The 25,669-nt window shown below is 52.7% G+C and overlaps 9 protein-coding genes and 1 non-coding gene across 10 annotated transcripts; 6 read left to right on the plus strand and 4 right to left on the minus strand.

Annotated features, from left to right (window-relative positions):
- Positions 1-1,302: 1,302 nt before the first annotated feature.
- On the plus strand, positions 1,303-4,268 carry BO86DRAFT_438626 (putative RNAPII degradation factor Def1; the record flags this gene model as incomplete). The annotated part of the gene is made up of 2 exons (XM_025676130.1): positions 1,303-1,603; positions 1,684-4,268. 2 exons carry the CDS (start codon positions 1,303-1,305, stop codon positions 4,104-4,106), a joined length of 2,724 nt encoding a protein of 907 aa, XP_025531094.1. The 3' UTR covers positions 4,107-4,268.
- Positions 4,269-6,384: 2,116 nt separating this feature from the next.
- BO86DRAFT_t56 lies at positions 6,385-6,455 on the plus strand. Its single transcript has one exon. It is a non-coding gene; the product is annotated as a tRNA-His (tRNA).
- Positions 6,456-6,617: 162 nt separating this feature from the next.
- Positions 6,618-8,267, minus strand: BO86DRAFT_331453 (uncharacterized protein). Its single transcript, XM_025668746.1, has 2 exons — positions 7,903-8,267; positions 6,618-7,836 (listed from the first exon to the last, which is right to left on the minus strand). The coding sequence occupies exons 1-2, from the start codon at positions 7,975-7,977 to the stop codon at positions 6,703-6,705; spliced, it is 1,209 nt and encodes a 402-aa protein (XP_025531095.1). The 5' UTR covers positions 7,978-8,267; the 3' UTR covers positions 6,618-6,702.
- Positions 8,268-8,566: 299 nt separating this feature from the next.
- On the plus strand, positions 8,567-9,641 carry BO86DRAFT_445724 (RTA1 domain-containing protein; the record flags this gene model as incomplete). The annotated part of the gene is made up of 2 exons (XM_025676463.1): positions 8,567-8,842; positions 8,920-9,641. Exons 1-2 carry the CDS (start codon positions 8,671-8,673, stop codon positions 9,639-9,641), a joined length of 894 nt encoding a protein of 297 aa, XP_025531096.1. The 5' UTR covers positions 8,567-8,670.
- Positions 9,642-9,817: 176 nt separating this feature from the next.
- Positions 9,818-11,813, minus strand: BO86DRAFT_386185 (OSBP family protein). The gene is made up of 4 exons (XM_025671279.1): positions 11,576-11,813; positions 11,125-11,450; positions 11,019-11,073; positions 9,818-10,957 (listed from the first exon to the last, which is right to left on the minus strand). The coding sequence occupies exons 1-4, from the start codon at positions 11,642-11,644 to the stop codon at positions 10,163-10,165; spliced, it is 1,245 nt and encodes a 414-aa protein (XP_025531097.1). The 5' UTR covers positions 11,645-11,813; the 3' UTR covers positions 9,818-10,162.
- Positions 11,814-13,800: 1,987 nt separating this feature from the next.
- Positions 13,801-15,567, plus strand: BO86DRAFT_331462 (putative MFS transporter; the record flags this gene model as incomplete). Its single annotated transcript, XM_025668747.1, has 3 exons — positions 13,801-14,341; positions 14,386-14,619; positions 14,689-15,567. Coding segments are annotated over exons 1-3 (1,539 nt in total), but the record flags the coding sequence as incomplete, so codon positions are not given.
- Positions 15,568-16,350: 783 nt separating this feature from the next.
- BO86DRAFT_445727 (uncharacterized protein) lies at positions 16,351-18,799 on the plus strand (the record flags this gene model as incomplete). The annotated part of the gene is made up of 11 exons (XM_025676464.1): positions 16,351-16,498; positions 16,529-16,597; positions 16,653-16,692; positions 16,763-17,242; positions 17,291-17,415; positions 17,464-17,658; positions 17,711-17,949; positions 18,019-18,075; positions 18,179-18,262; positions 18,349-18,606; positions 18,752-18,799. The coding sequence occupies 11 exons, from the start codon at positions 16,351-16,353 to the stop codon at positions 18,797-18,799; spliced, it is 1,743 nt and encodes a 580-aa protein (XP_025531099.1).
- Positions 18,800-18,953: 154 nt separating this feature from the next.
- Positions 18,954-19,931, minus strand: BO86DRAFT_376234 (amidohydrolase family protein; the record flags this gene model as incomplete). The annotated part of the gene is made up of 1 exon (XM_025670526.1): positions 18,954-19,931. The coding sequence occupies one exon, from the start codon at positions 19,929-19,931 to the stop codon at positions 18,954-18,956; it is 978 nt and encodes a 325-aa protein (XP_025531100.1).
- A 907-nt stretch (positions 19,932-20,838) lies between these two features.
- Positions 20,839-21,855, minus strand: BO86DRAFT_438632 (BTB/POZ domain-containing protein; the record flags this gene model as incomplete). The annotated part of the gene is made up of 4 exons (XM_025676131.1): positions 21,656-21,855; positions 21,465-21,591; positions 21,099-21,407; positions 20,839-20,841 (listed from the first exon to the last, which is right to left on the minus strand). Exons 1-4 carry the CDS (start codon positions 21,745-21,747, stop codon positions 20,839-20,841), a joined length of 531 nt encoding a protein of 176 aa, XP_025531101.1. The 5' UTR covers positions 21,748-21,855.
- Positions 21,856-22,462: 607 nt separating this feature from the next.
- Positions 22,463-25,240, plus strand: BO86DRAFT_445728 (putative beta-N-acetylglucosaminidase; the record flags this gene model as incomplete). Its single annotated transcript, XM_025676465.1, has 4 exons — positions 22,463-22,498; positions 22,545-22,667; positions 22,732-24,777; positions 24,863-25,240. The coding sequence occupies 4 exons, from the start codon at positions 22,463-22,465 to the stop codon at positions 25,238-25,240; spliced, it is 2,583 nt and encodes an 860-aa protein (XP_025531102.1).
- Positions 25,241-25,669: the final 429 nt, after the last annotated feature.

Genomic DNA, 25,669 nt, shown 5'->3' on the forward strand with positions numbered 1-25,669 from the left:
CGTGATGACGGCAAAACGATTAAATAAACGGGCTGGCTTGAGAAGAATTTGTGATTCGAGAAAGCAATATTGGTGAAAGGCGAGGTAATCGACAAGAGTCCGCAGCAGTGTTCTATGCTAAGACCTAGAACGGCCGAGGAGATGCGTTGACGATGGGCCAACATGACATATTGTGGACTAGTCAAATTGAGCTGAGGCAACAGATGGGCGGTTACTCATGGCAAACGATCATTCGACCCAAATTGACGGGCGGTGAGCGAGGGCTGCTGCCACCTCACCACGCAATTCGCCCCAAGGACCGATGTAGTACTAACGCGGCTGATATGTAGAATCAATAGGCCATCGATTCAAAGAACGATTATGTTCATGCCTCAGATCAATGTAAGATGAGTTGAGTTGTCTCACAAATTGTCAATCAATAAATTGTACTGTAGTTGTCAATAATACCCGCCTTTAGTTACCAAGTGAATTAATTGACTTAACTACCCAACTTATACTCCGTAGTGGATGACGAAATTCACAGTGGTTAATTACTACGTAGGTAGTTTACATACTGAGAAGCTTACCCCGACATAATTCATCATTACAGCAGGGCTGCTAGCAGGCACGGTAAGGAATATCCTCTTACAGTATGGAGAAGGTATAGTAAAATTGATAGCCAATCACAAAGCAATCTTTTGCTGGGCCGCGCCCGATAGATCTGCCTGTACTGTCCTTTTACTGTTCTCGTCCTGTTTTGTCTTGTCTTCCGCCCTCAATACGTCCGCAGCAGTCACTCACTCACTCCCACCCCCATCCAATTCCATGAACTCGATCTGCTAAGCTAAACTTTCTGCACCTCCTACCTACCAACCTACCTGTACTCTTTCCCCCTTCAACTTTGCCCACTGCACCCTATTTTTCCCTCTCTTTCTCTCTCTCTCTCTTCCCTTTCTCTCCCAAAGAATTTATTTCCTTTGGTGTGTGTCAACTTTGTTCTCCAGCTTCTCGTATTCTTTTTCCTTTTTCCTTTTTCTAAAATCCTCCCTTCTCCTTCCTCCAAATCTTCAAAGACTTTCCCCGACTCTGTTGGCCCTTGTGTGCCTTCTTAGTGGTTCTTGGGTGCTGCTGACCTCTTTCGTGAGGCTGCATCTCCATCATTGCTACCGTACACTAAATTACGACCTTTTACCCGCTTTTTCTTCCCACTAGCCGCACCTTGTTTTCTCCCCTTCAACTACTTTGGGTCAACTCTCCATTCTCTTTCTTCCTCCCCTTCACCATCTCTCGATACGGGAGATTCACAAATAACAACTAGAAGATATGTCTGAAGTTCAATCAAGGCCTTCTGCCTCTCGTGGCAGAGTATCTGCCCGTGGCGGTCGTGGCGGCTATAGCTCCAGAGGTGGTCGCGGTGGTAGCAGATCCACAAAGGCAGACAACTCAGAGGGCGCACCCGCCACATTCGAAGATGAAGGAGAAATCGGCCAGATGAAGAAGAAGTACTCCGACACCCTGCCCATGCTGAAGGAATTGTTCAGCGATTGGACCGATGAGGATTTGATCTTCGCTCTCGAGGATGCTGATGGTGACCTGGAGGCAGCAATTGATCGCATTAGTGAAGGTCTGCTCTTTTCCCTCTATTTCAGTGCCTCGCTACTCGTTTTCGGTCAGCCACTGACGTTGGTTCGTGTCTCTACCCAGGCAATGTCTCTCAGTGGGGTGAGGTAAAGAAGAAGACCACAGACCGCAGCCGTCCTAAGCCCAAGGAGGTACAGAGCACCCCGACCGAGTCAGTCATCCCCTCTGTCCGCGGGGGCCGTGGACGCGGTGGGTTTGAAGGCCGGGGCCGTGCTCGTGGAGATCGGGGCCGTGGTGGTCGTGGTGGCAGGGCTGGTGCTCACACCAATGGCGCCCGTACTGAGAAGCCAGCTGTCGCTCCCACCGTGACCGACACCCCTGCTACTGCTGCTCCCGAGACCGCCGCAAACACCAAGACGGAGAACACTGTCGATGCTGAACCTGCAGCAACCGCCGAACCTGCCGATGCCTCGAAAGACAATGTCCAGGACGTTCCTAAGCCCAGTGTGGTCACCGGAGGAGCAAAGACAGGATGGGCCAGTTTGTTCGCTAAACCCACGCCGCCACCCCAGCCGAAGAAGGCTGTTGCTCCCGCTCCTGTTCAGGCCCCCGAGAAGCCTGCTGCCGCACCAGCGGAGGAGCAGAAACCAGCTGAGCCTACTCCTGCGCCGGCTCCTGCTCCTGTTTCTGCTCCTGCGCCGGCTCCTGTGCCTGCACCGGTTCCCGCTCAGGCCCCTGTTCCTGTCCCTGTTCCCCTCCCTGTTCCAGTGCCTGCACAGAAAGCTCCCGAGCCTGTCATCCCTCAGACTCTGCCTACCGAAGAATCAACCACCGTCAGTCCTCCCGCACCCGAAGTGCCCGCTCCCAAGGACGATCTGACCAGGAACAACCTCGCCCAGATCCCCGACGTCTCTCCTCCCGCCCCGACCGCTACCGCAGCTAGCACTGTGGGCAGCACTCTCGAGTCTGCTGCCAATGCTCCGGTTGCTGCAACTCCCACCCGTGTTCCGGCCAGCATCCACCCCACTAGTGCTCTGAAGCACAGCACTCGCACTCCGGGCACTCAACGTCGTGTTATGGAACAGCAGGAGGCTGTGGTTATGCCAGGCAACCACGCTGTGGACCGCGCGGCGGTCCAGTTCGGCAGCATGGGATTGAACGGCGATGCTGTTGACGTTGATATTGATGAGAACAGGGAAGATGCGGAAACACGTGCTCAACCTCCTCAACATTCCCCCGTCGCTCCTCGCGCCTCTCTGCCTCCTTCCACCCAGGCCCAGGCTCCTACCGAAACCCCTGCAGTTGCCCGCCCGGCTCCGGGGCTTCCTCCCGTGCCCCAGGTGTCTGCTGCCGACAACTCGTTTGCCGACTTCTCTCGCTACACTGATGCCCACAAGCCCTATGATCCTTTCACCCAGCAGGTTACGCAGCCCCAGCCTCAAGTCCAGGAGCCGTTCGCCAACCAAGCTCCTATTCAGCCAACTGCCACCACCGGCAGCGAGTACTCGCCATTCTATGCCGTTGACCAGCGTCTTCCTTACAACTACTACGGCTCCTACGGTCAGTCTCAGGATGCCACTGTGGCTGCCCAGAGAGCAGGATTCGGTGCCTCTGGCGCCGAAGTGCAGCCGCACATCCCCACCACCCAACCCCCCAGTCGCTACAGTCATGTCGAGGCTCCCAACAGCGGTCACACCACCCCCAACCCCACCCTCCCTGGCTCTACCCAGACACCTACGGCTCAGCACATGCCAGGCCAGGGTGCCCATAACTACGGATACGGATACCCCTACTACTCGAACCCTCACTATGCTTCGTACATGAGCGGAATGAACCAGTACGGCAGAAACCGTCCGATGTACGATGATGCTCGCAGATACGACGACCACTACATGCCCCACAGCAACCAGTACGGCTACGGAAGCCAGTATGGTCCTTATGGTGGCAAGGCTGGAATGTACGGTCAGCCCCACGCCTTCTCTTATGATCACACCTCCTCCCCTGCCACGGCGGCTTCTTTCAACCAAACCATCCCTGGCCGTGACTCGGTCTACGGTCGTACTGGATCTGCTCAGCCATCGGAGAGCCAGCAGTCCGCTGCCGCAGGTTCAACCGCTTTCGGAACCGGTATGTCGGATGTCTTTGGTCGATCCCAGGGCAGCTTCGGCCAGAACCAGCCGATCACCCAACAGCCTCCTGTGACGTCCGAGGAGACCAAGAGCTTCGATACTCCCAAGGCGGCTGGACCCAGCCCCTCTCTTGCCCAGGCTAACCGCCCCGGTTCTGCCACGAACAGCGCCCCGGGTCAGCCTCAGGCCCAGAGCGGCCTTCCCCCGCTGCAGGGTCAGCAGGGTCAGCAGAGCTTTGGTGGCTACCCCCACCTGAACCCTCAGTACGGCGGCGGCTTGGGTGGTCTCGGCGGTCACCAGGCGGCCGGTTCTCAGACCCACCACCAACCCACTGGCTATGGTAATTACGGTGGCGCAGGCTTCGCGAACTATTATGGCAACACACGTGGAGGCTGGGGAGGCAACTACGGTCACTAGGGGATTATGGCGTTACATATTGACTGGTGATCAAATCTACATTGGCTCTTACCCCTTGTTGTTCCCTTTGCTTTTTATTTTCTTTGCCATTAATCCTGGGGTACGGCAAACCCCGGTAAGGAAGTTATCTCATCTTATATGCCACCTGTTAACACATATTTCCCTTTTTATGTTCCCCTCACGTGTGTAATCTGTACTCTCCACGAGAGCTTGGCTGGTTGCTTCTTTGGTTGATTTCCCCCGCGGGGTTGCACTCACGATGTACTGAATGGAAAAAAAACGTTTGCTCTTTGTGTTTCTGCTGCTTTGCTCTTTTCTCCTCTCATGGTTCACGGCATCTGCCGATGTCCTTCAACTGACTTGATGGTTTCCCTCGCGAATTTCCTTTTTTTTTTCTCCCTCTACCTTCAACTCGGTGTCTGGCCTACGAAAAAGAACCCTTTCCCGCTTAAGCTCTTGCTCTTGTCGACTTTGCATACTTTTTCGCTTCCTGTACTACTTCTTTCTTGGGGTTTGGCTGGGACATCATTTATGCAATTTGGCTGGATTAGGACACAGGATGGGGATTTCGAGAATGCAATGAATTGAGATGGGACGGCGTTTGTCACCGGAGATTTGATCTGATGTATGAAGTAAATGGGCAATGTGGGCAATGACGGGTCACACATATATGTGCATTAGGGTACTACGGAAACAGCGAGCTTTGCTTCGATCAAACAAGTTTTGTAGGTCGAGATTATATGAGTTGTGCCCATCAGGGTCTTGTAGGTGGAGAGTTGTCGTACGCTTACAGTCTGCTTTCTACTATTGATGCACGATTATCCTGCAGGCTGCACCATCCAAGGTCTATTCACTTAGCAGGTTAACTCCATGGAAGATGTTTCCCCTAATCTCAGACTTACGTTGGCTTGCTGGTTTGCTTAATCTCGGTCTCCCTTTACAGGAAGAGCTTCTTGTCTTCGCAGCCTCTGTCCCTTCTTCCTCTCCCTCGCCTCTCTCTTTCTCTCCTCGTGGCCATCGGCCATCTTCTTGTGTCATTCCTTTTGGTTTCTGGTGTCTTTTTCTGTGTCCCCTGTTTCATCTGCTGTGCCTTGCTCTCTTCCAGAAGCCGCAGAATGCCAATCTGCGCCACAATGGCATCACACAGGAGACAGCGCAATCAGCCCAGATGAACGCGCACTTCAGAGTGAATTTGGGTCGCCATCTAGTGGTGTATGCATCGCTGCTCCACGTGCAGTAGGCACCACTTGAGTAAAGTCTTCAGGCATTGTCTTTTCTTTCCGTGATTCGATCCTGGCCTCCCAGTTCGCATGCTGGGTTTTGCCTCGAGACACGAACGGTAGAGGCATGGGGTTTTTTTCTATCCCCTTGCAACAAAGGGGCTGGCAAAGGCCGGGCGAACCACACCATAAAACGACCCTTCTTTGCGGCATCAAATGTTAAGAATCATGACAGAGCCCCCCTGCGTGGTGATTTGTGCCTATGTCCTTTGAGAAGATATTGCCCGAGGGGTCGATGTACCTTGTTGCTGGGAGGTTGATGGTGGTACTTGTACATTTTCTCTCGCTTCCTTTGGTCTTACCTTCTTGCATTTGTCTTTTTTTTTTTTTCTCTTGTTTTTGCTTGTTCTGGTTCTTTGTGGGGGGTTGGGTCATTTTGGTGGAGATAGTGGTTGAACGCTCGTGTGGACTTCGCTCTGCACCTTTTGTGGATGTTCATGTCTATACTTAGCACGGGGTGGAAGGGTCTTATAGGCCATGTTTTCTATCTATACTCCATTGCTACATTCGGCGTCGAGGTCGGCGGTATGTTCTATACGTTAGTGGGTGCAGGGAGATGGAGCGATGCTAGGCTATCGTCACGACTCACTGATGGCCTGTTTGGTCAATTTCTGGCTGTATGGTCATGAGACTTACTTCTGTTCTTCATATGACTATGCGAGTGTGGGGACTCATCGGCGCCGTGGTTGGCGTGGCCAACGTAGTGGGTGACTTCCAGTGTCCGTAACATATATAGCCAAGGGCCCGATGGAACCCGGACAGCCGACCTTGATGCCTGAGATGCGGCAGTAACCTGGGTGGAACTGGGGTCAGGTTGAAAAAAAAACACCATTCAATAGGCTGATTCTAGCCGTCCGATCAATAAATGGACTCAATAGATGTACATAACTACAATAGTTGTCGTGTGATGACCTGCATTACTGAAGGGTTAGAGTTCCATGTCTCAAGTATGATTTAGGGATATATTGCACAAAAACAATGCCTCTACCACAACAACAGGTGCTGTGGTCTAGTGGTATGACGTCACGTTGTGGCCGTGCCAGCCCCGGTTCGATTCCGGGCAGCGCCACTTTCTTTTTTTGGGGTTCTTTTTTTTGTTGTCACAACTCCATCACAAACAAATGCTGGTGACTTGCCTATGTACGTACTTTCTTTTCACATCAGGTCTACACTACATGTCCCGGCGATCAAGAATGAACAAGAACAAAGAGAGTGACATGTCCCCTTCTGGGTCCTTTTTCAACTGAAGGGTATATCTATATGCAACAAAACTGGCACCACAGCTAGACATATATACAAAGCAAAAATCGTACTTTTCACCCCTGAGACTCCCTTAGTATCCTAGTAGGCCACTCTAGCCATGTTTCCCACTTGGAACCTAGATGCGTCTGGATAGTCTCGATCAAGAATCGACCCCCATCGCCAAACGCCCATACATGCCGCGCCTGATGCAAAATCACACCGAAGCACGCCAGAATCACCAGTGCCTCAGGGCGGCGCAGCTCCAACGTCTCGATGTACTCCACCTCCACGATGACGGGCCACCCAGTGATCCCACCGACGAACTTGACCCTCGAATCAGCGTCCGTCACCCCCGTCGCATGTATCGAGACCTGCAATGCACGAATCGCCTGCCGATAGACCGCGGTCGTCTTCTCGCCCAGTCGCGCCGCCTCGATCAGATCCATGATCCGCTGGCACTCGGGCCCCAGGTCCGCATTCCACGCGAACTTCTCCTGCCCGTACTGGAGCACGGGCTGCAATATCGACCCGCGCAACGCCTCCCACGCCTCGGAGGTGATGGCCCGCACGCCGCGGTGCAGTTTGAGATAGTGCACGAACTGGTTGAGGAAAGCATCGAAGCTGGACTCCTCCCGGTAGATCACAGTGTCGCAGAGCATATGCAAACCAAGCGTCGACGAGAAGATGAACAACGGGACGCAGGTCTCCTGCGTGACGTCCCGGCCCTCCCGACCCAAGATCTCCAGCGCGTGCGTCTGGAGCTGCGCGGCGTGGCGGCGGTACCGCTCGCGCTCAGCGGGACGGACTATGCTCGAGTGCAGAGCGCTGAGGGCCAGCAATTCATTGATCAGGTAAGGGGTCGATATCCCGACGCGCATGAGGTCCGGGGACAGGCCCCCGAAGAGCGCGATGTCGCCGAGGGAGGGAATCGTCTCCGTGACGAGGTTGAAGAGCAGTTCGGCGTGGACCATGTTGACGGGCTGATCCTCGGAGCATGTTGTTGTTGTCGCCGGCCCTGCTGCAGGCTGCTCACCACGAGGAGGCCGTGGTGGTGTCGAGGGACCAACACCGGGACTTGGCCCGGCATTGGTCGGAGTCGAGGCATCGCTTCGTTCGGATCTGGTCGTGCCGCTCCTGAACCGATCCGCGTATTCGCAGACACGTTCCGAGCTGCGGCAGTTGCCGCAGAGCGGGTGTTTCTCGTCGCACTAGATGGGCAGCGTTTAGCCGATGTGCACGCCCGTGGAAAGTTTCGGTAGAGGATTCGGACTCACTTTGATATGACGTCTTTTACATTCGAGACAGCCATTGCGCGATTTTCGGTGCGTCCTACGCGGCATGACTGTCATGTTTCCGACGCAAGTTTACATCATCCAGAATAGGCAGGTCGTCTATGCAGTATCTTCTCCTGGGGATGTATGGAAGGGTGCGCATGGGGGGAAGGGTCCTGGGCCAACGACGGTGAACTATCGCACCCGGCGACGTCTGCCGATAAGCTTAAAAATTGAGGCTCAGGCAGCAGCCGAAATGAGCCTATGAGGATGCAGGCGGTCTATTTTTATCATATCAAAAGATTAGGTAGAGACTAAGAAGAACGAGCCGACGAGGAAATTCGATACTGAGCAAAGAATAAGATGTGATTGTGCACGGGCATCATCTCCAGCCCGCAGCGGACGGACCGTCCGACTGAACAGGGACCTGCCTATTTGAGGGATACGCGTATGCACAGACCACTTCTGCCACTCTAGACCAGATCGGGTAATATACTCGGTAGCCAACCGTCTCCCCAATGGCCGACGAACCACTGGGCACTCTATCATCCTTTCTATACGCGTATTCAGCCCTCAGAAATTTCCACTTGCCCCCAAACTACCAGTAATGCCTTTGCGGGGGTTTCAGCTCCCTATACATATATATATATATATCACAATGGCCGGTCAAAGAGGCAGTATGCTCCAATTCTATCATCCCAATTCCTCGGACCTACCACACATAGCCGATTGCTATAGTTGGCCGGGTGTGCATCAGGCCCCTCTGTCAATATGGCACAACTCAAACCCTTAGAAGGAGGCTATTACCTCTGGACATACCTGCCTTCCATCCCAGCGGCCGCGATCTTCGCCGTCTTGTTTGGACTAGTAACCTGTTATCTGTTCTTCAAGCTCTTCCAAACACGAGCATGGTACAACATCTCCTTCAGCATCGGCGGCATATGTAAGTTCCCCTCCGCCTTCCACATCCCATGCCTCCCCTCCCCCCGACAACCGTCACTGACACGCCCACCACAACAGTCGAGATCGTCGGCTACATCGTCCGGATCCTGAATTACTCCAACACGGCCTCGATCGGCCTCTACGCGATCCAAAGCGTGCTCATCCTGCTGGGCCCCGTGCTCTTCGCCGCAACCGTCTACATGACCCTGGGCCGCATCATCCGCAGTCTGCCCCCGCGACTCACGGCCGCCGCCCCCGAGACCAAGGCCAAGAGTGCCTCGCTCATCCCGCCCAAGTACCTCACCAAGCTGTTCGTCGCCAGCGACATCCTCTCTTTCATCGTGCAGGGGAGCGGCGTGGGCCTGATGGTGCGGTCGACGGGCCAGACGACCGCCAAGGCGATCACCGTGGTCGGCTTGCTGATCCAGGTGATCATGTTCTCGTTCTTCATCGTCGTGGCGCTGGTGTTCCACCGGCGGGTCAAGTCCCAACAGCAGCAGCAGCAGCAGCAGCAGCAGCAGCAACAGATCCGCTTGGGCCAGTACGGCCGCCCGTTGGATCGCTTGATGTATATGCTGTATGCGGTCAGCGCGCTGATTCTGGTCCGGTCGATCTTTCGAGTCATTGAGTACGCCATGGGAATGCATGGGTATATCCTGACGCACGAGTGGACGCTGTATGTCTTCGACAGTGTGTTGATGTGGTCCGTGATGGTCAGTTGGGCTGTGGGGTTCCCTGGGAACCTTGTGGAGGAGAAGTCGGGGTATGAAGTGGAGATGGATGAAGAAAGGATTGTATAGGCCTCCTGAGGTGTGGTGGTGTTCTTCTTATGGGTATTGATCTGCTTCTTTGTTTCGGTGTTATGAGCCTGTTTCTCATGTTCTCTCTCTCACAACTGTCAGCGAGTATAGAGCTTTACTCACTATAAAAGTCGACTTGTTTCATAATGTTCGCCTGCATTGTTTATCAATAGTCTGAGAAATCAGATAACAATAACCGCTCGGACCACTGTGACCGACTGGATGTCAGGATTCAATTCATTTTCTGACGAAGACCTGTCCTTCGAAAGGTCGATGTGACCCGCGAGCCAGAAGCAGAAGAGTAATCTGCCGGCTTGGTCTAGGAACTATCCAGTTCTCGCTGTTGTTCTATATACAGATACCAAAACCTCCGAAACAGAGCAAGTAAAGAAAGAGAAAAGGAGAAGGAATAGAAAGAGAACGCAATCTATGATGGTGATCATCCCTGCTAGCCCCACCACCCTATCCGTCCACGCAGACCAAGGGAGAACTAGCCATTAGCTTCGCAATCACTATCCTATCTATGCAGTGACACCCAGGCCCTCGCCTCCAGTTGCATGGTAAGGTGGCTTGGCGTCCGTTGCCTTGGCCGAGTCGAACCGCCAGACACCGCCTGTCTTGTCGCTCTCCAGGGAGGTAAGGCCGAGCTTGGGGCCAAGCTGCTGGAAAGCTTCATCTTCGGTCTCGTTGACACGCTTGAAGAACCGACGCTCCCATTCACGACCCTCCGACTTCTCGACCTTGCGCAGCTCACGCTGGGCATTCTCAATCTTCGACTTAGACACGGACACAGCGTCCATATCGCCCCGCTCAATGCCCGCCGCCACGTCTCGCCAGGCCCGCCGGCTCTCGTAGAGGTCTTGCTGGTCAAGTGGTGCCAAGGTCAAGGGGGTGGTCTGGGTTTCCTTGACTGAGAATCTGTCCACCTCGTGCTTTCTGGAATCCTTGATGACGAACGAGTCCGACCACTGACCGTCGATGGTATACAGGGGCTTCTTCTCACCCTCGCTCTCCTTGTAGAGGATGGCGCTGAAGGTGTTCTTCTTGCCGCTCAACCAACCCTTGCCAGAGTAGTCGATCTTGGCAATGTAGCCCGTGCTGCTGGCAATGCGGGTTGTCTTCTCAAGCTCGACGAACGGCGTACCGTAGATCAAGGACTCGATGTGCAGGGCGGGAAGGGTGATAAGATATCTCTCCTGCTGGGAGGCATCGTTCTTGTCGGCGCCGGGGGGAGTAAGAGACAGAAGGGCGTGGCCGATCTGCTTGATCTGGATGGTGCTGGAGAAGGATGCCTTCTGGGCGTTATATCCTTGGAGCTGAAGGACGCTAGTTAGAACTTGTGACTAGTGGAGTTGATGTAGATGTTGGGTAGCTTACTTCGACACCGTGCTTCTCGTTCCGGATGGCGTAGGCAGTGGCAGGGGGGTGATGGCTGTGGATGGTCAACACAGCTTACAAGAGATTGGGAGACATGGCTACATACCTGACCTGCTCACTGATCAGGCTGGTCTCACCAACCTCTGCATCCGAGTCCCACTTGCCCAGGAACAGCTCTCCGAGGAAGGGGTTGAGAGGCTTCTTCTCGCTGCCGAGCTTCTCACTGCGGCTGCAGTATTGTTGGTGAAGGGTGCTGAGGAACCACTTGAGGACAGCCAGTGCTCTCTTCTCGGGGTCAGCTTCTTTGGCGGGAGCCACGAACAGAGCAGGGTGTTCGGCCCAGTAGGCGGAATATTCAGTCAAGGAGGTGGAGGAGAGGATGAAAGGGGGTGCGGTCAGGGAGGACAGGTCTCCATTGAAGGAAGCAATAGACTACAGTCGGAGATTAATCGGTTAGAAATGTCACTGGTTTCTGACAGTGTCTCGATGGTAAGGGCGGAAAAATGAAGCGGCATACGACGGAGATAGCAGATAGCTGCCTAGTGTCTTCTTCATACCTTAAGGAAACTTGTCCACGAGCCTTTGCTCGAGGCGGGAACGCCGCTATGTGGATCCTTGGAGCTCATTTTTTAGACGAAGAAGAAGGGGAGGAAATTAGATGCAGATGAAAAGGAAAAAAAAACCACCAAGGTAAGTAGTGGAGATATAAGTCTTGGGAAAGTAGCCAAGAAAGTTGTAAGTAGTAATAGGGTGGGGGATGAGAAAGTTGGGAAAAGAAGAGAAGTTAAGATGTCATGGGGAAGTTGAGAGAGAGCAGGAGGGGAAGGGGGGAGGGGAGATTCAAGACCATCCGCTAAACCCGATTCAAGCCACCCGCGCGCAGGGGGTAAATGCGGTGGTGCGGTGGTGCAGTGGTTGCCTCGACGTCATCTGGGGTGTTTAGGCTTGGGCCTTTTCCAGTTGTCGAGTTCCATCTCTAGGCTTCCTCGCCTCCCATCGGATCTGCTGAATACACATCCATCATCTGCCATGCGATCATCTGTGGCTGAACTTTTTAGATTCTCCCTTCTTCACCAATGGTGGTTCTCCTCTCACCTCCAGTTCTTTCCCGCCTGCACACTTCTTAAGCTTCGTTGCGGAGAAACCTAGTGCACCAAATCCCCTCATTCGCTCGTGTCTTCTGACCCCTGCTAGCCACCTACGAAGCCCTCGTAAAAATGAGTGGAGAAGTAGAATGAGGATGGATGAAGCTAAAGAAAAAAAAGATGTCATACTCATACCATAGGGCCATCCGACTGACCGAAGACGGCTTTATCCGGCCCTCTTCCGCCATGTTGTGTAACGCCTCTTCGAAGGGGACCGGATCTGAGGTGTTTTCCAGATCTCGCTGCATGCGTTAAGAGTTGGCGGGAGACCCGGTAGAAACGAACATGCTTCTCCCAAGGGATTCCTCTGGTAGGGGGGTCAGTTGTCACCATCCGTTGCATGGCATCGAGCTCGGTTATTTCACACTCTCGGGGCTATTCAGGAATCATATTGTACGGGGATACCGTACTGTGCATACAGTACAGACTGAGGCCCGCGGGGATGCTGGCTGGAACTGACCGAAAACGGAAGGGGGGCAATTCCCCGGCCGCAAAACCTTAAAAAGAGGCCAGTAAAAACGCCTGGTGGATCTCCATCCTCCCTTTTTTCAGGAACGCGCTTGGACTACGGACTACGGAGTATTCCGTACCTTATCGCATTACGGCGCCATGGGAAAACAAATTGAGGAAGCTTTGACATGTATGACAAGCTATAGAAAGCTTGAGAAAAGAATTCTCAGATGATCCTGGTCTTTTTGCCTTCCGCATCATCGATGCTATGGCCCGTGAAGAGAAGATCGATCCCGGTTGTACGGGTAAGATCGACAACCTGGATTCTTCTGTCCCTAATCTCCGAGGAAATCTACGCTACCTTCACCATCAACTACTTCGAGACTAGGTGCTGATGATGTGGATATGATCGTCAGGACCAAAGTCTTCGTGAGAAAATGCTTCTCCTGAGAACTCTCCTACCCACCATCCGATGGATCACCTTCCCTCCCTGGTGAAATGACTCGCTCGTTATGGGGGTGTTCGCATATTGGGTCACTCAACTAATGCGAGGAAATGTCTCAAAGAGAGCTCTCACGATGAGATTGTTGCACTACCTGAGCTACGAGACGCGGCCACTCCGGCTTCATATGCTACGTACTAGATATGTCTAAGATCCTCTCCATTTGCAGGCTGTTTGTCGATCATGATCCTCAGTTCCTGCTAATCTCAAGCTATAAGTCCCGGCTCCGATCCTGGGATTATACCTGACTCAGTGCCATGAGCGTCCCTGAGGCCGACGGTTGTCATGGATCCGCAATTGCCCAACTTTCCATCCGATCCAGAACGAGGTTTTAATTCAAGCAGAGTTCCTCTGACTGTTTCTCAACGGGGAGATATGCGGCCCCGTGTGCTACCTTGGGTTAATTCAACTCAATGATCTGGCCCATTCATCCTGATAGCCAGACAAAAGACCCCCCCACTGAAGGTTGGAACAATGCTTTTTGCAATGGCCCTCAGCAAAGAAACAAAATTGCCACCCTTAGGTTTTACGCTTTTTTTATTATTATTAAAAGCTCATGGCTCCTTCGTCGCTGCAGGATCTGTGTTTGATAATTTCAATCTTTGAAGAACGAGAGTTTTTGCAGTCCCGTCCTTTCCTTGACTATGATCTCCTGAGTTGATATCCCGCTATCTCTATCTCAGAACCCATTCGCTCCTTAGCATACTGCTGCATGTTTGCAGATTCCGTTCTTTATTAGCGACTCATGACATGTATCGCTGCACCTACCGCTCCTTTCATTCTCCTTCCACAATAGTACGATGCTCGACAAAGACTCTTTACAGTCATTCTCCTTGGAGGTCGATCCATATGAATGTCAGCGGTCTCACAGGCCTCGATCAGACCGGGAAATGCACCATGGATCATCTCAAGCCCTGGTGCAGGCCTCCAGCCATACTTCAGATCATCCTTTATCTCGCGTTGAAGATGACAGTGGAGTACCCCAAGCAGGATGTCATCTTCATCTTTCACCTGCGCGGCGGATTTCGATCGTTATTATGCTCTCGTACTGTGCATTTCTTGCCCCAATCTCATCTACAGCCATTTTCACAGCTGTGGCGGACCTCGCCAGAACGTTTGATACCACTCCGGATATCATATACGCCAGCAACTCTCTCTATCTCGGATGTATGGGAGTTTCTGCCCTTATTTGGGGCCCTGCAAGCCAGGTTTGGGGTCGCCGGCCTGTAAGTGCAATTGAGACTATTTTGATCTGTGCTAACGAGCGCAGCTCCTCATCACAAGCTCAATCCTCTTCTGCGCGTTTACCGTTGCCTCTGCCTTCGCCCCGAACCTAGTGTCCTACTTTATATTCCGAGGATGTGCCGCACTACAAGGCACCTCTTTCCTCGTTATCGGCAATGCCATCGTCGGAGATCTATACGAACCAACAGCCCGAGCCTCCGCACTGGGCTGGGTTCTCTCAGGAAGCCTCACCGGACCTGCTCTGGGTCCTTTCCTCGGCGTAAGTGACAACCGACTTGCGTCTTTTAAAGTGAGAACCAATTTTTAACTCAATCCATCACACGCACAGGGCATGATCATGACCTTCCGCCCCTGGCGCACAATCTTTTCTCTCCTATCCGCCCTCAGCCTCTGCGCAACCGTCCTCATCATAACTATTCTTCCAGAAACCATCGCCCACAGAACCAGCCTCTCTCTCCGCGGCCAACCGTTCCGCACCCAAGCCCGACAGCTCTGGCATCAAACTTCGCCCTTCCGCATCCTCCACCTAATAATCGCTTACCCAAACATACTCTGCACCGGCCTCGCGGCAGGTGCCCTGGTGTGGAATGAATACGCCCTCCTGACTCCGATCCGCCACACCCTCAACCCACGCTTCCACTTGACTAGCCCCATCGAAGCAGGGCTGTTGTACCTCCCTTCTGGCTTCGGCTACCTGACGGGGACCTTCTTCGGCGGCCACTACACTGACCGCATCGCCCGTTACTACATCCGCCGGAGGCAAGGGCAGCGTATTCCCGAGGACCGGCTCCGCTCCTGCCTGCCTTTCATCTGCCTCGCCAGCCCCGCTTGCGTGTTGATCTATGGGTGGACGGTGGACGCCGGCGTCGGCGGCATCTCGCTTCCCGTGGTCCTCATGTTCGTGCAAGGCGTCGCGCAGATCTTCTGTTTCCCCAGCTTGAACACGTACTGCTTGGACGTGATGCAGGAACAAGGGCGGAGCGCGGAGGTCGTTGGCGCGAACTATGCCTTTCGGTATGTGTTTGCGGCGCTGGGGACGGGCGTGGCGATGCCGGTTATCAAGGTGGTTGGGGCCGGATGGTTCAATACGATTTCCGCTCTGTTCTTGGTCTGTGCGGGTGGACTTGTGTGGTTGACGGCTGTGTTTGGGGTGGGGTGGAGGGAGGCTGTTGATCGGAGGAAGCAGCAGCAGCAGGCCGGGGAGAAGTCAATGAAATAGGTTCTGGGTAATGTGCAACCGGGTACCTGATAAAAGAATAATATGGATGATAGTATATGTGACATATATGGATCCCAATTATACCCTCCCTCCCTGACCAGCTGAATTACAATTTGCCAAGAGCTTCATTTGGTGAATGAAGGCCAGGAACTACAGAAAATGGCTTGAATAGCTCCTTCTACATACAAGGATTATATCTACAAGCCGGTTCTATGGATCTATCGAACAAGATTGTTAATGTGAAGCCGGTTTTTAGCTAGTTCATCTGATAGCCTCATGTAATTAATTACTCATTTACTTCATCCTTAACAAGTCCATATATTCCAAGTGGTGTTAAGTTGTTTCAATAAGTTTCACAGGCCAGGAAGGGTAGACCTAAAAAGGTAAGCAGAGGCGCTAGCAGGAACAGGATTGTTTTGTGATGTTTGAATCGGCTATGAAAGCTTGCTTGTATAAGGTATTTCACACCTCTTGCTTCTCCATTCTGCCTCCAGGAAATTGTATATGTTGGCAATAGACCACATTTGGCTATTTTGATATCATCAGTTTCAATCGCTTCACAGAAACTAAGATAAGTCAACTGCAGGCGACCAGCTAGGATTGCCCGAGGCGTCTCTGCGGGGTTGAATGACAATCAATTAACAACACCTGCCGCTCGTGCGTCCTGGTTCGGCATTCCTCATCCCTTCCGTCTCCTTATCTCAAGACTCATCAATTATCACTTGAATAGACAGCTTAAGCATACGAGTATACTAGAACCACAGACTCAAGATGGCACGCACGACGCGCCGCATGGATTTACGAGTCTCCTTGACGGACGCTGGAAACAAGAGCAGCGCCGAACACGATCCCAGCTCCAACAATAAGCATACTGATCAAGAGGCAACTACACCCTTATCTCCAGAGCAATTATCTCGCAGTACAGCCGAGATTGAGCATGTGTTCGGAGCAGAAGACACGTCCGAACAGCCCACAACGACTCGCAGAGAGCTCTGGTCATACTATCTGTACTATAATGGTAAATCCCCCCATCGCCATACGCAGCAAGCCACAACTAATGGCTTGCATTCTAGGCGATAACGGAGTTGGCCCTGGCTCTTACACTCAAACACTGTTTGTCTATTTCATCCTGCCAGGCTAATCATACCCCTCAAGCCCTGAGCTAATGCCATGTTTTCACCAGCTTTCAATGGGCGCTCAATGGTGCGGGGTGGCAGCCAGGCACTAACCCTCGCAAGCCATGCACAGATAACTCACCCTGTGTCGTTCCATGGGCCGGAGGAACTCGTTCTGTCTCCTCTGTTGTCCTGATCGCCAACGGGCTGAGCTTCACGTTTATGACAGTGACATTTGTCTGGCTCGGAAGTGCAGCAGACTATGGCTCCTTTGGTCGCTGGCTGCTCCTAGTCTTGACTGTGATTTGCTGGGCTATGCAATATGCTATGATGTCCGTCCGACACCCTGATCAATGGCCCACAGCAATGGGCCTTTACGTGATCTCGTACGTCGCATATGGCGCAACACTAGTCTTCTATGCAGCCGTGTTTCCGAGGCTCGCGCGCCATATGCCTCATGTCCACAGCGCCCGCCAGGACTTGAAGGAAGAGAAGATCAGCCAAAGGGAGTACGACGCAATTGAGTCATTGGAGCGGAATCACATCAGGTACGGCTGTCCTCGTGTGCTTCTGGGATGGCAGCTCACAGAAACTAGCAACGTTTCGACTGCACACAGCAACGTCGGATACCTGGCAGTGTTGGTTTTGAACCTGAGCGTGCTTTTGCCTCTCCAAAAGTACTCTTTCTCAAACAACCTGGCACTTTGCTTGACAAACTCATGTCGGTTTCTTACCCATTGCGTTCAGAGGTGAATACTGATCAAGCCAGACTGGGTGATTCTAGGAATTTGGTGGTTCATCTTCCAGCAGAAACGCCCCGGCCCTAGGATCCCCGAAGGATCAAGCTATGCGACTATTGGCTTCAAGCAAATCTGGCTCGCGCTGCGTAAGGTCCGGTCCTTGCCGCAGACCTTTCTCTACTTCGTGGCATATTTTCTCCTCGCAGATGGCCTCAACACCACAGGTTAGTAGAATTTAATCTGCCTGGTTTCTGTTTGCTAAGTTCTCCGCCATAGGCACCCTAGTCTCGATCATTCAAAATGACTTCGTGGCATTCTCCTTCATCCAAGTTACATACTTGGGCATAGTCCAGGCTACATGCTCAATAGCCTCCACATTCGGCTTCTGGTACATCCAAAACTACTTCAAGATTCGCACAAAACGCATGTTTCTCATCACAAACTTCTTCACTGTTCTCATTCCCTTTTGGGGAATGCTGGGTTTATGGACTAAGCGAATCGGATATCATCACCGGGTATGTCTCACTTCCAAATGCTTCCTTCCAAGCAACAGAATCACTGATAAGAAGCTTCTATACCCTCAGTGGGAGTTCTATCTCTACAATGTCATTTTCGGCCTGTTTCAAGCCCCATACTACGCCGTAAGCCCTTTCCCCCTTCAACCTTATCTCTAGAGAGTCCCGAATGTTCTGTCTGTGAAACCACACAACGAAGAAAGGTCCACTTACATATTCAATCCTCCAGTATGCCCAAACCATGATCAGCGAACTCATGCCGCCCGGCTACGACAACATGTTTTTCGCTCTCTTCGGGATCACCAATCGCGCGGTAAGAACCACCATCCCAGCTCCTCCCCCCAAAGCCACCCGCAAAATCATTACTGATGACTGACTCCCTCATGGCATGATATCCAGTCCTCAATTATCGGTCCCAATGTCGTGCAGGCCATCATCAACGACACCCAGAACAACTGGATGGGGTTTCCGTTTCTGTTTGCGATTTGTGCGGCGGCGATGGTGGCGATTATGTTCGTGGATGTGGAGAAGGGAAGAGAGGATGGGAGACGGTTTGTGGAGGAGCACGCTGCTGTTGCTCCGGGTTCAGACCTGGGAGGGCCAGGGCTGAAGACTGGGAAGGGAGTCAAAGGACCTGCCAGTATAAATGCGGAGGTCGTGGGAGGGGAAGAAGGGAGTTCGAGGGAAAGGGGCGCTGATACTGATGGGCTGCGTTGAGTAGAGTCTAGAGTCTTGGTACACATACATATTATACAGGCTACAGCAGAAACCAGTATAGAAAACTGTTCTGCATGGAGAATAGTACCAGGAAATGTACAACGCCCTCCGGCAGATTGCAAGTCCAGGCTAGTTATGAGTATACAGCAGCAGACAAACTAGATTAATTTGACATGTAAAATGCTATATAGCCTTGTTCAACATTATGTATATCCAGAAAAAGGCATGAGAGCTGCCGCCCAACGGCTTTATGTATGAATAGGTATGCTAATCAACCAACCAACCAATCAATCATCATTCACGACTTGTTTTGCTCTGATGCCCAGTAGGTTCTCCGCATTCCGATAGGCAAACAACTCCAGGTCCTCCCCTGCAATAAGACCACTTTGCTCAACCTCCTTAAAAAACGCCAGACCCCTCTCATTTGTCGAAAAGGGATAGTCAACACTGTACAGCACATGCTCAATCGAGGTTGTCTTCAGGAGACACGCCAACGGCGTCAACGAGAACATGCCACTGGTCGTAACCCAGATGTTATTCCTCCAGACCTCGCGGAAGCTCCTCTCCCTGCCCCACCTCTCCGAAACCGTGCAAACGCGCTCGAGCTGGAAGGGAAGCATCTCGCCCATATGGCCAATGACGACCTTCAACGTCGGAAATCGATCAAAGACCCCACTGGCGTAGAGCCTGAGGACATGCAGGCCCGTCTCCGCGTGCCAGGCCCAGCCGTAGGCACTCAACGCCAGCGCGACCGAGTCGTCATAGTTCCCCCTGTAGTACTCCACCATCGCATCGCTGGCGAACGTCGGGTGGATGTAGAGCGGCACGTCGAGCGCCTGCGCCTTCTCGAAGACCGGCCAGAAGCGCTCGTCATCGTAGTATCTTCCGCCCGTGTGGTTCTCGATCAGCGCCCCCACGAACCCCAGCTCCGTCACGCAGCGCTCCAGCTCCGCGGCGGCGGCGGCGGGCTCGCGCATCGGCAGCATCGCGAACCCTGCGAGTCGCGTCGGGTGCTGCGCGACGGCGGCGGCCAGGTCGTCGTTCACGGCGGTGCAGAGCGAGGCGCGGATGTCGCCGGGCCCGTGCGAGATCACTTGGATGGATACGTTGCCGTGGTCGAGATCGTGGATGCGCTCGTCGCCCAGCGCCTCGAGCTTCCTGCGGATGGGCGGGGGAAACGCTGCGTAGTGGGCCTGGGCCTCGGGGCTTGCGTCGCTCACTTTGCGCGAGCTGTAGTGCTCTTCGAGCGTGATTAGTGGGATCATGGTGGTGGGATTTGGCGTTCTGGTTCGGGTGGCGGAAAGTATAGTTGTGCTTACAGCCATGAGTTGAGCTTGCTGAAGGTGAAGTGGGTTCCATTGTGATCAAATACTAGACCATGGTGCTAAAGTCCGATCCGAGTAAGTCCGAGTGGTGTATGCCGGTCGCTGTGACTGGCAAATATGGGCCACTACGGTCCGGTCTATGAAGCTTAGTTCTTCAGCCGTGGCTAGTCCCATGTGGGAGAATCCTTTGGGTGAGTAGATCGGTCGGTGCTTGGATGTGGAGGAGTAGAAGGATCGGAGAACAAGGCCTCTTATCGCCGTTAAGCCCCGTTTAACTCCCTAGCCGTTGCCTTTTGCTTAATTTGATCTAGCATAGAACAAAGAACTATCGAAGATCATGATATAATCTCAGTCGCCCTGATTTACGGTCTAGTAGACTGGCCCGGACTCTGTGCCGTTATCGGTCTTGGGTATGTACTAGTGCTTCATCAAGTGCTCCTTTCGATATAGTTAGAGCACCATTTCGATAGAGCATGTGTCGTGATTGCTCCTGATTGATCTGCTCTGGTGTTGCAGTTTTACAATTATAAAGGTTCTGGCGGAGACAGCAAATATTTATGAAAATCAATTATACCACCTTTGATACTTGTTGATGGATGCATCATCTAGATCTGCCCCGGAGAATACTTCCAACAGAAAAAAAGGCAAGGAGCTCGAAAAATCTTCAGTCTTGGTGATGTGCCAACTCTTATCTGTATCACAAGGTATTACTCGACTGTCATCTGCAGTGATGAGAATTTCATTGTAATAGTTCTACCTTTGAGACAGGTGGCTCTTTTTTTTTTTTTTAGAAAAAAAAATTAAAACAAGCTCAACAAGATAAGGGCTCAAGCAGTTCAAGCAAATATCACTGTAAGAACATGGTGTAAGATGCTAGTAATCTCCACAGGAAGGACAATATTCCCCAGCTCCCCATCTCCTCAAAGTAGTATTAGACTGATATTCGACTCCGCAGTTGTTGCACCAAAGCATTTTTGCTGGTTTTCTGACCTCGTCTCTGGCCATTGCGTGGACAAGATCTGCGGCAAACCCTGTCGTTTTCTCTAGAACAAGCCGAAAATCCTCGCTAGTTTCCAACTCCTTGATGTGTTCCTGGGAAGTTCTCACAAGGATGTCTCGGAGACTTCTGTCCTCCTTAATGGTGCGCTTGTATGCCTCTTCAATAGCAACTGGAAAGTCGTCCGTTTGCCAGCACGTCTCCACGATAGACTTGAATTTCTCTCTTGCGCGGTCCTTCAGCTGAGGGACCTGGTATTTGTCCGCGACCTGATACACCTTGACAGCAAACAGCATGGGCGATGCACGGCCTTGATCACTGTCGCTACTGTCGTATTCATATCCGTACATGAAGTGGAACATTGCTTCTATCGCACGGGGGTCGTCCACCTTGAGATCAATTTCGTTCATTCCTGACTCCTGGAAGCAGTTAGAGGATCTTTTTCTGTGACCGCCAGTTTTTCATTTCAAGCTTACCAGCCATTCACCTTCGTAGAGACGTGAGAAATACTCGGACTGCCCACAGACGACCAGCCGATGAACCTTGAGATCTTGGTCGAGGGTGTGGATGGTTAGGTCGGAGAACTTTGATGACGCGAAGTACCTGCGTTAATTAGATTTTTCCCCTCCATAAAATTGTGAAAGGGTTGACCGAAGAAGGTACCTACTTCTTGATGCTGGCCAACAGATCACCTGGCTTTTCGGCGTTAACAGTGTCCTTGAATCTGACAGACTTCTGAGCCTGGTTGGAGGAAGCCATTCTTGTAGCTTGATCTAGAAATAATCAAGAGCTAGACGGTTGATGACGGGGCTGTTTGCCTGTAAGATTGTTTCTCGAGGGAAGTAGAGAGGTGGGTGTCGGAGTGAGGATAATTTCATAGCGCCTAGAAAGTGCTCACTAGGTGAATTGTTGGCTCGGCCTAGCTGGCCTAACCAGGCTCCTCCTTGATGAGCTATCTTGGTAGGTAAATGTCGTTTACGGTGAATCAAAGTCTACACAGTTTAATTGAAGCCAACTCGACGAGAAACGCAGACCTTGATCCATTCTAGCTCTTAACTCGAGGTGATGCTGAGCTGCCCTCTGTCATGATGTTTCTAGAGAGTTTATAGAAATGGTGTTTTGTAACGAATGTCTTATTGGATTCCTATCCTGGGCAGGAACTCTGACCGGCTTTATAGAGTGACAATCAACCCCCCAATTGCATGATGACGTCCAAGCAAGGTGCTTGAACAAATCTTCAAGTATAGCAACGTGCTTCGCATACCTTATGATAGACGGGTGGGGTTCAGGCTGACTCTGGCTGGCAAATGAGATCGATAAGATAATCAGTTTCCGTAACGTTGCCGTTCCCCATCGATTCTTCCCCTCATTCCATTGTAACTTATCCAAGTTATCCTTTCATTCCCCTGTTTTGGGAGTGCTATCTGCCACTGGTTTTCTCAGATTTCACTCCACCAACCGACCTTCTAGTGAGATGTCGTTTGCAGATTTGCAGAAGAAAGTTGGCCAGGTAGGCTGTCCTTACAGTATCCGGAAAATAACTAACCAAGCTCCAGCTATTTGTGGTCGGCTTCCATGGCCTGGAACCTAGTGCCGAGATCAAGACCTTGATCCACGAATACGGAGTTGGAGGCATTGTTCTCTTCAAGAGAAACATCACCGACGTTGTTCAACTACGGGTAGGCTCGAATTCTTGAAACATTAGTCGCAACCTGCTGGCTAATCCAAAGCCTCCGCTATAAGAATCTGACGGATGCTCTGCAACGAGAAGCACAACTAGCTGGTCACACTCATCCCCTCTTCATCGGTATCGATCAGGAGAATGGGTGGGTTACCAGAATCTCACCCCCAATGGCCTCTCAGCTCCCGGGGCCCATGGCTCTGGGTGCGACTAACTCAACCGATCTTGCATACAAAGTTGGACTGGCAACAGGACAATTGCTGAAACATCTCGGCATCAATATGAACTATGGTCCCGTCTGTGACATTAACTCCGAGCCATTGAATCCCGTGATCGGCGTACGCAGTCCAGGCGACGACCCAGAGTTCGTTGGCCGTTTCGCAAGCGCGATAGCCCGGGGTCAACGCCAGCACAGCGTTATATCTTGCGTTAAGCACTTTCCCGGGCATGGAGATACTGCCACCGACTCCCACTATGGGCTTCCTGTGATTTCGAAGACGCGGGAGCAACTAGAGCAATGCGAGCTCGTGCCATTTCGGCGAGCGGCAGCCGAGGGGATCGAGGCTGTTATGACCGCACATATCTCCTTACCCGGCCTGAGAGATGACAAGCTGCCAGCTACTCTCTCGCCTGATGTCCTCAGTATCCTTCGACATGATATGGAGTACGATGGTATGATACTCACAGATTGTCTGGAGATGGACGGGATCCGTGCAACTTATGGCACTGAAGAAGGCTCCGTCCTGGCCCTTGCGGCTGGTAGCGATAGCCTCATGATCTGCCACACTTACGATGTCCAAGTTGCGTCAATTCGCCGTGTCTGCGAGGCTGTCGAAGCAGGTCGAGTCTCCATGACTAGGATAGAAGAAGCGTACCGACGTGTGACCCAGCTGAAGCAGAAATCCTTAAGCTGGGAGGAAGCACTGCATACCGATGACGCCTTTGAATCGAGATTCCGTGAAATCGACTTGCAAAATCGCGAGCTGGCCGACGCTGCCTATGCCAAGTCGGTAACAGTCGTTCGAGACACGCCAAAGATTCTACCAGTCTCAAGGTCATGCAAGGTCGTTTTACTTTTCCCTGGAGATGAAACTCCGGCTGGTGGCGCAGTAGATGGAGAAGGGCTTGGTCGAAAGGGATCGTACAACGGATCTGTATACCTCGATGCTCTCAGAAAATACAACCCAACTGTCAGCGAGATCCGCTACGGAGCAGCAGGCTTGTCTGCGGAGGAGTGGCGCAGTGTTGAGGCTGCTGACGCCATTATTCTCACTACAATCAACGCGCGTGAATCGCCATTTCAGAGAAAAATGGGACAGGAACTGCTCAACCGTACTCGAGCACTGGTAAGCATTGCGGCCTGCAACCCCTACGACTTCCTCGATGATCCTACCATTGGCACCTACATCACCACGTACGAGCCCACCTTGGAGGCTTTCTCTGCCGCCGCAGCGACGATATTCGGCGCCGCGACGGCAACCGGCAAGCTCCCAGTCAGCACCCAGGAACCGCGACTAACCATCGAACTTTCTCCCCTCGACAATCCCGACGATCTCAAACAAGTGCACACCGTCTGGAACGCCTCCCTACCCACCTACCCCCTCCCCCTCGAGAGCCTCCAAAAACTCCTCCCTCAACCGCACGGCCACCACTTCCTAGCCCGCACCGGCAACACCATAGTCGGCTTCTGCCTGACGTACTCCCGCACCACCGACGACGAGAAATCCGCCTACCTCTCCGCGATCGCCGTCTCCCCGGCTGCTCAAAACCAGGGCATCGGGAGCACGCTCCTCCAAGAAGTTATCGCCTGGTACACGACCACCCACCAGATCACCCGCCTCGACCTGAGCAGTTCATTCCCGCGCTTCTGGCCGGGCCTCCCCGACGACCTTCCCCCCACAGCAACAGAATTCTTCGAGAACCGGGGCTTCATCTTCACCACCCCGCCCCCGCGCCACGTCGACCTCTACCGGACCATCACCGACTTCCACCTCGAGGCGAGACACACCGCCAAAGCCACAAGCCAGGGCTACACCTTCGCCGCGCTCCAGCCAGATCAATACGAGGAATGCATCGCCGGACAGCGAAGGAACTTCTCCCACAACCAGGTTCGAGAACACCCCTCCCCTTCCTTTCTTTCCTTCGAAGACAAGCCATATAGCGTTGACTAACATGTACCAAACTTAACCACAGGCCTGGGTCCAAACCTACATCACGCTTCACCCGAAAACCCACCCCAACAGCATCATGGCCGTCTTCAGCCCGCAAGGCCACCAGATCGGCTGGACGCTGATGCTCGACCCGTCCTCCCCACTGCTGCAGACACAATGGGCCCTGCCGCCCGTCTGCGGGGGCGCGGACTCCCGCACCGGGCTGATAGGGTGCGTGGGCGTGGACCAGGACCACCGGGGCAAGGGCGTCGGGGTGGCGATGCTGGCCCATGCGCTGGCGCATCTCCGGAGCCGCGGGGTGCAGGGCGTGATGGTCGACTGGGTGGTGTTGGAGGGGTTCTATGAGTCGGTGGGGTTCGACGTGTGGAGGGGGTATCGGCTGGGGTCGCTCCGGATCTAGGAAGTTGTGATTTCTGGGGAACAAGCATCGGGATTTGGATAATAGTGTCGTTGGTTATTTACTTAGCATCTGCATTGAGTAGATCATTGGACAGCAAATTTATAGAGCTCATATAGATAGGCCGTTTGGTTATGTTCCTCTTGTAACCAACAAAAGTGAGGGGGTGTTCTCCGAGAGGGAGCGGGTTCCGCTCCCCGCCGGAATTCTCTTCCGAGGATTTCGACTCCCTGCATCTTGTCTCGTAAAAGTCCGCTAATTCTCATACAGACGTGTACGTTGCGAATGATCTTTTCTCAAGAGAACAGCGTGAGGATATAGCATAGAAAGGATCCAATCTCGATGTTACAGTAGAAGACCCGGATCGCTTCTCGAACCACGCTTTAGCCGTATACTCGGAAGTCTAAATGACAGCTCGAGCATGCGATGATC

This window comes from Aspergillus japonicus, assembly GCF_003184785.1.
Source record: "Aspergillus japonicus CBS 114.51 unplaced genomic scaffold BO86scaffold_6, whole genome shotgun sequence".
Lineage (NCBI taxonomy): Eukaryota > Fungi > Ascomycota > Eurotiomycetes > Eurotiales > Aspergillaceae > Aspergillus > Aspergillus japonicus.

Coding starts and splice junctions, on each gene's coding strand:
- BO86DRAFT_331453 (XM_025668746.1), bottom strand. CDS start 7,977: ATGACAGTCATGCCGCGTAGGACGCACCGAAAATCGCGCAATGGCTGT. Junction 7,837..7,902: donor GTAAAAGACGTCATATCAAA/GTGAGTCCGAAT, acceptor CTGCCCATCTAG/TGCGACGAGAAACACCCGCT.
- BO86DRAFT_386185 (XM_025671279.1), bottom strand. CDS start 11,644: ATGAGCTCCAAGGATCCACATAGCGGCGTTCCCGCCTCGAGCAAAGGC. Junction 11,451..11,575: donor CGTGGACAAGTTTCCTTAAG/GTATGAAGAAGA, acceptor CTCCGACTGTAG/TCTATTGCTTCCTTCAATGG. Junction 11,074..11,124: donor CTGATCAGTGAGCAGGTCAG/GTATGTAGCCAT, acceptor GACCATCCACAG/CCATCACCCCCCTGCCACTG.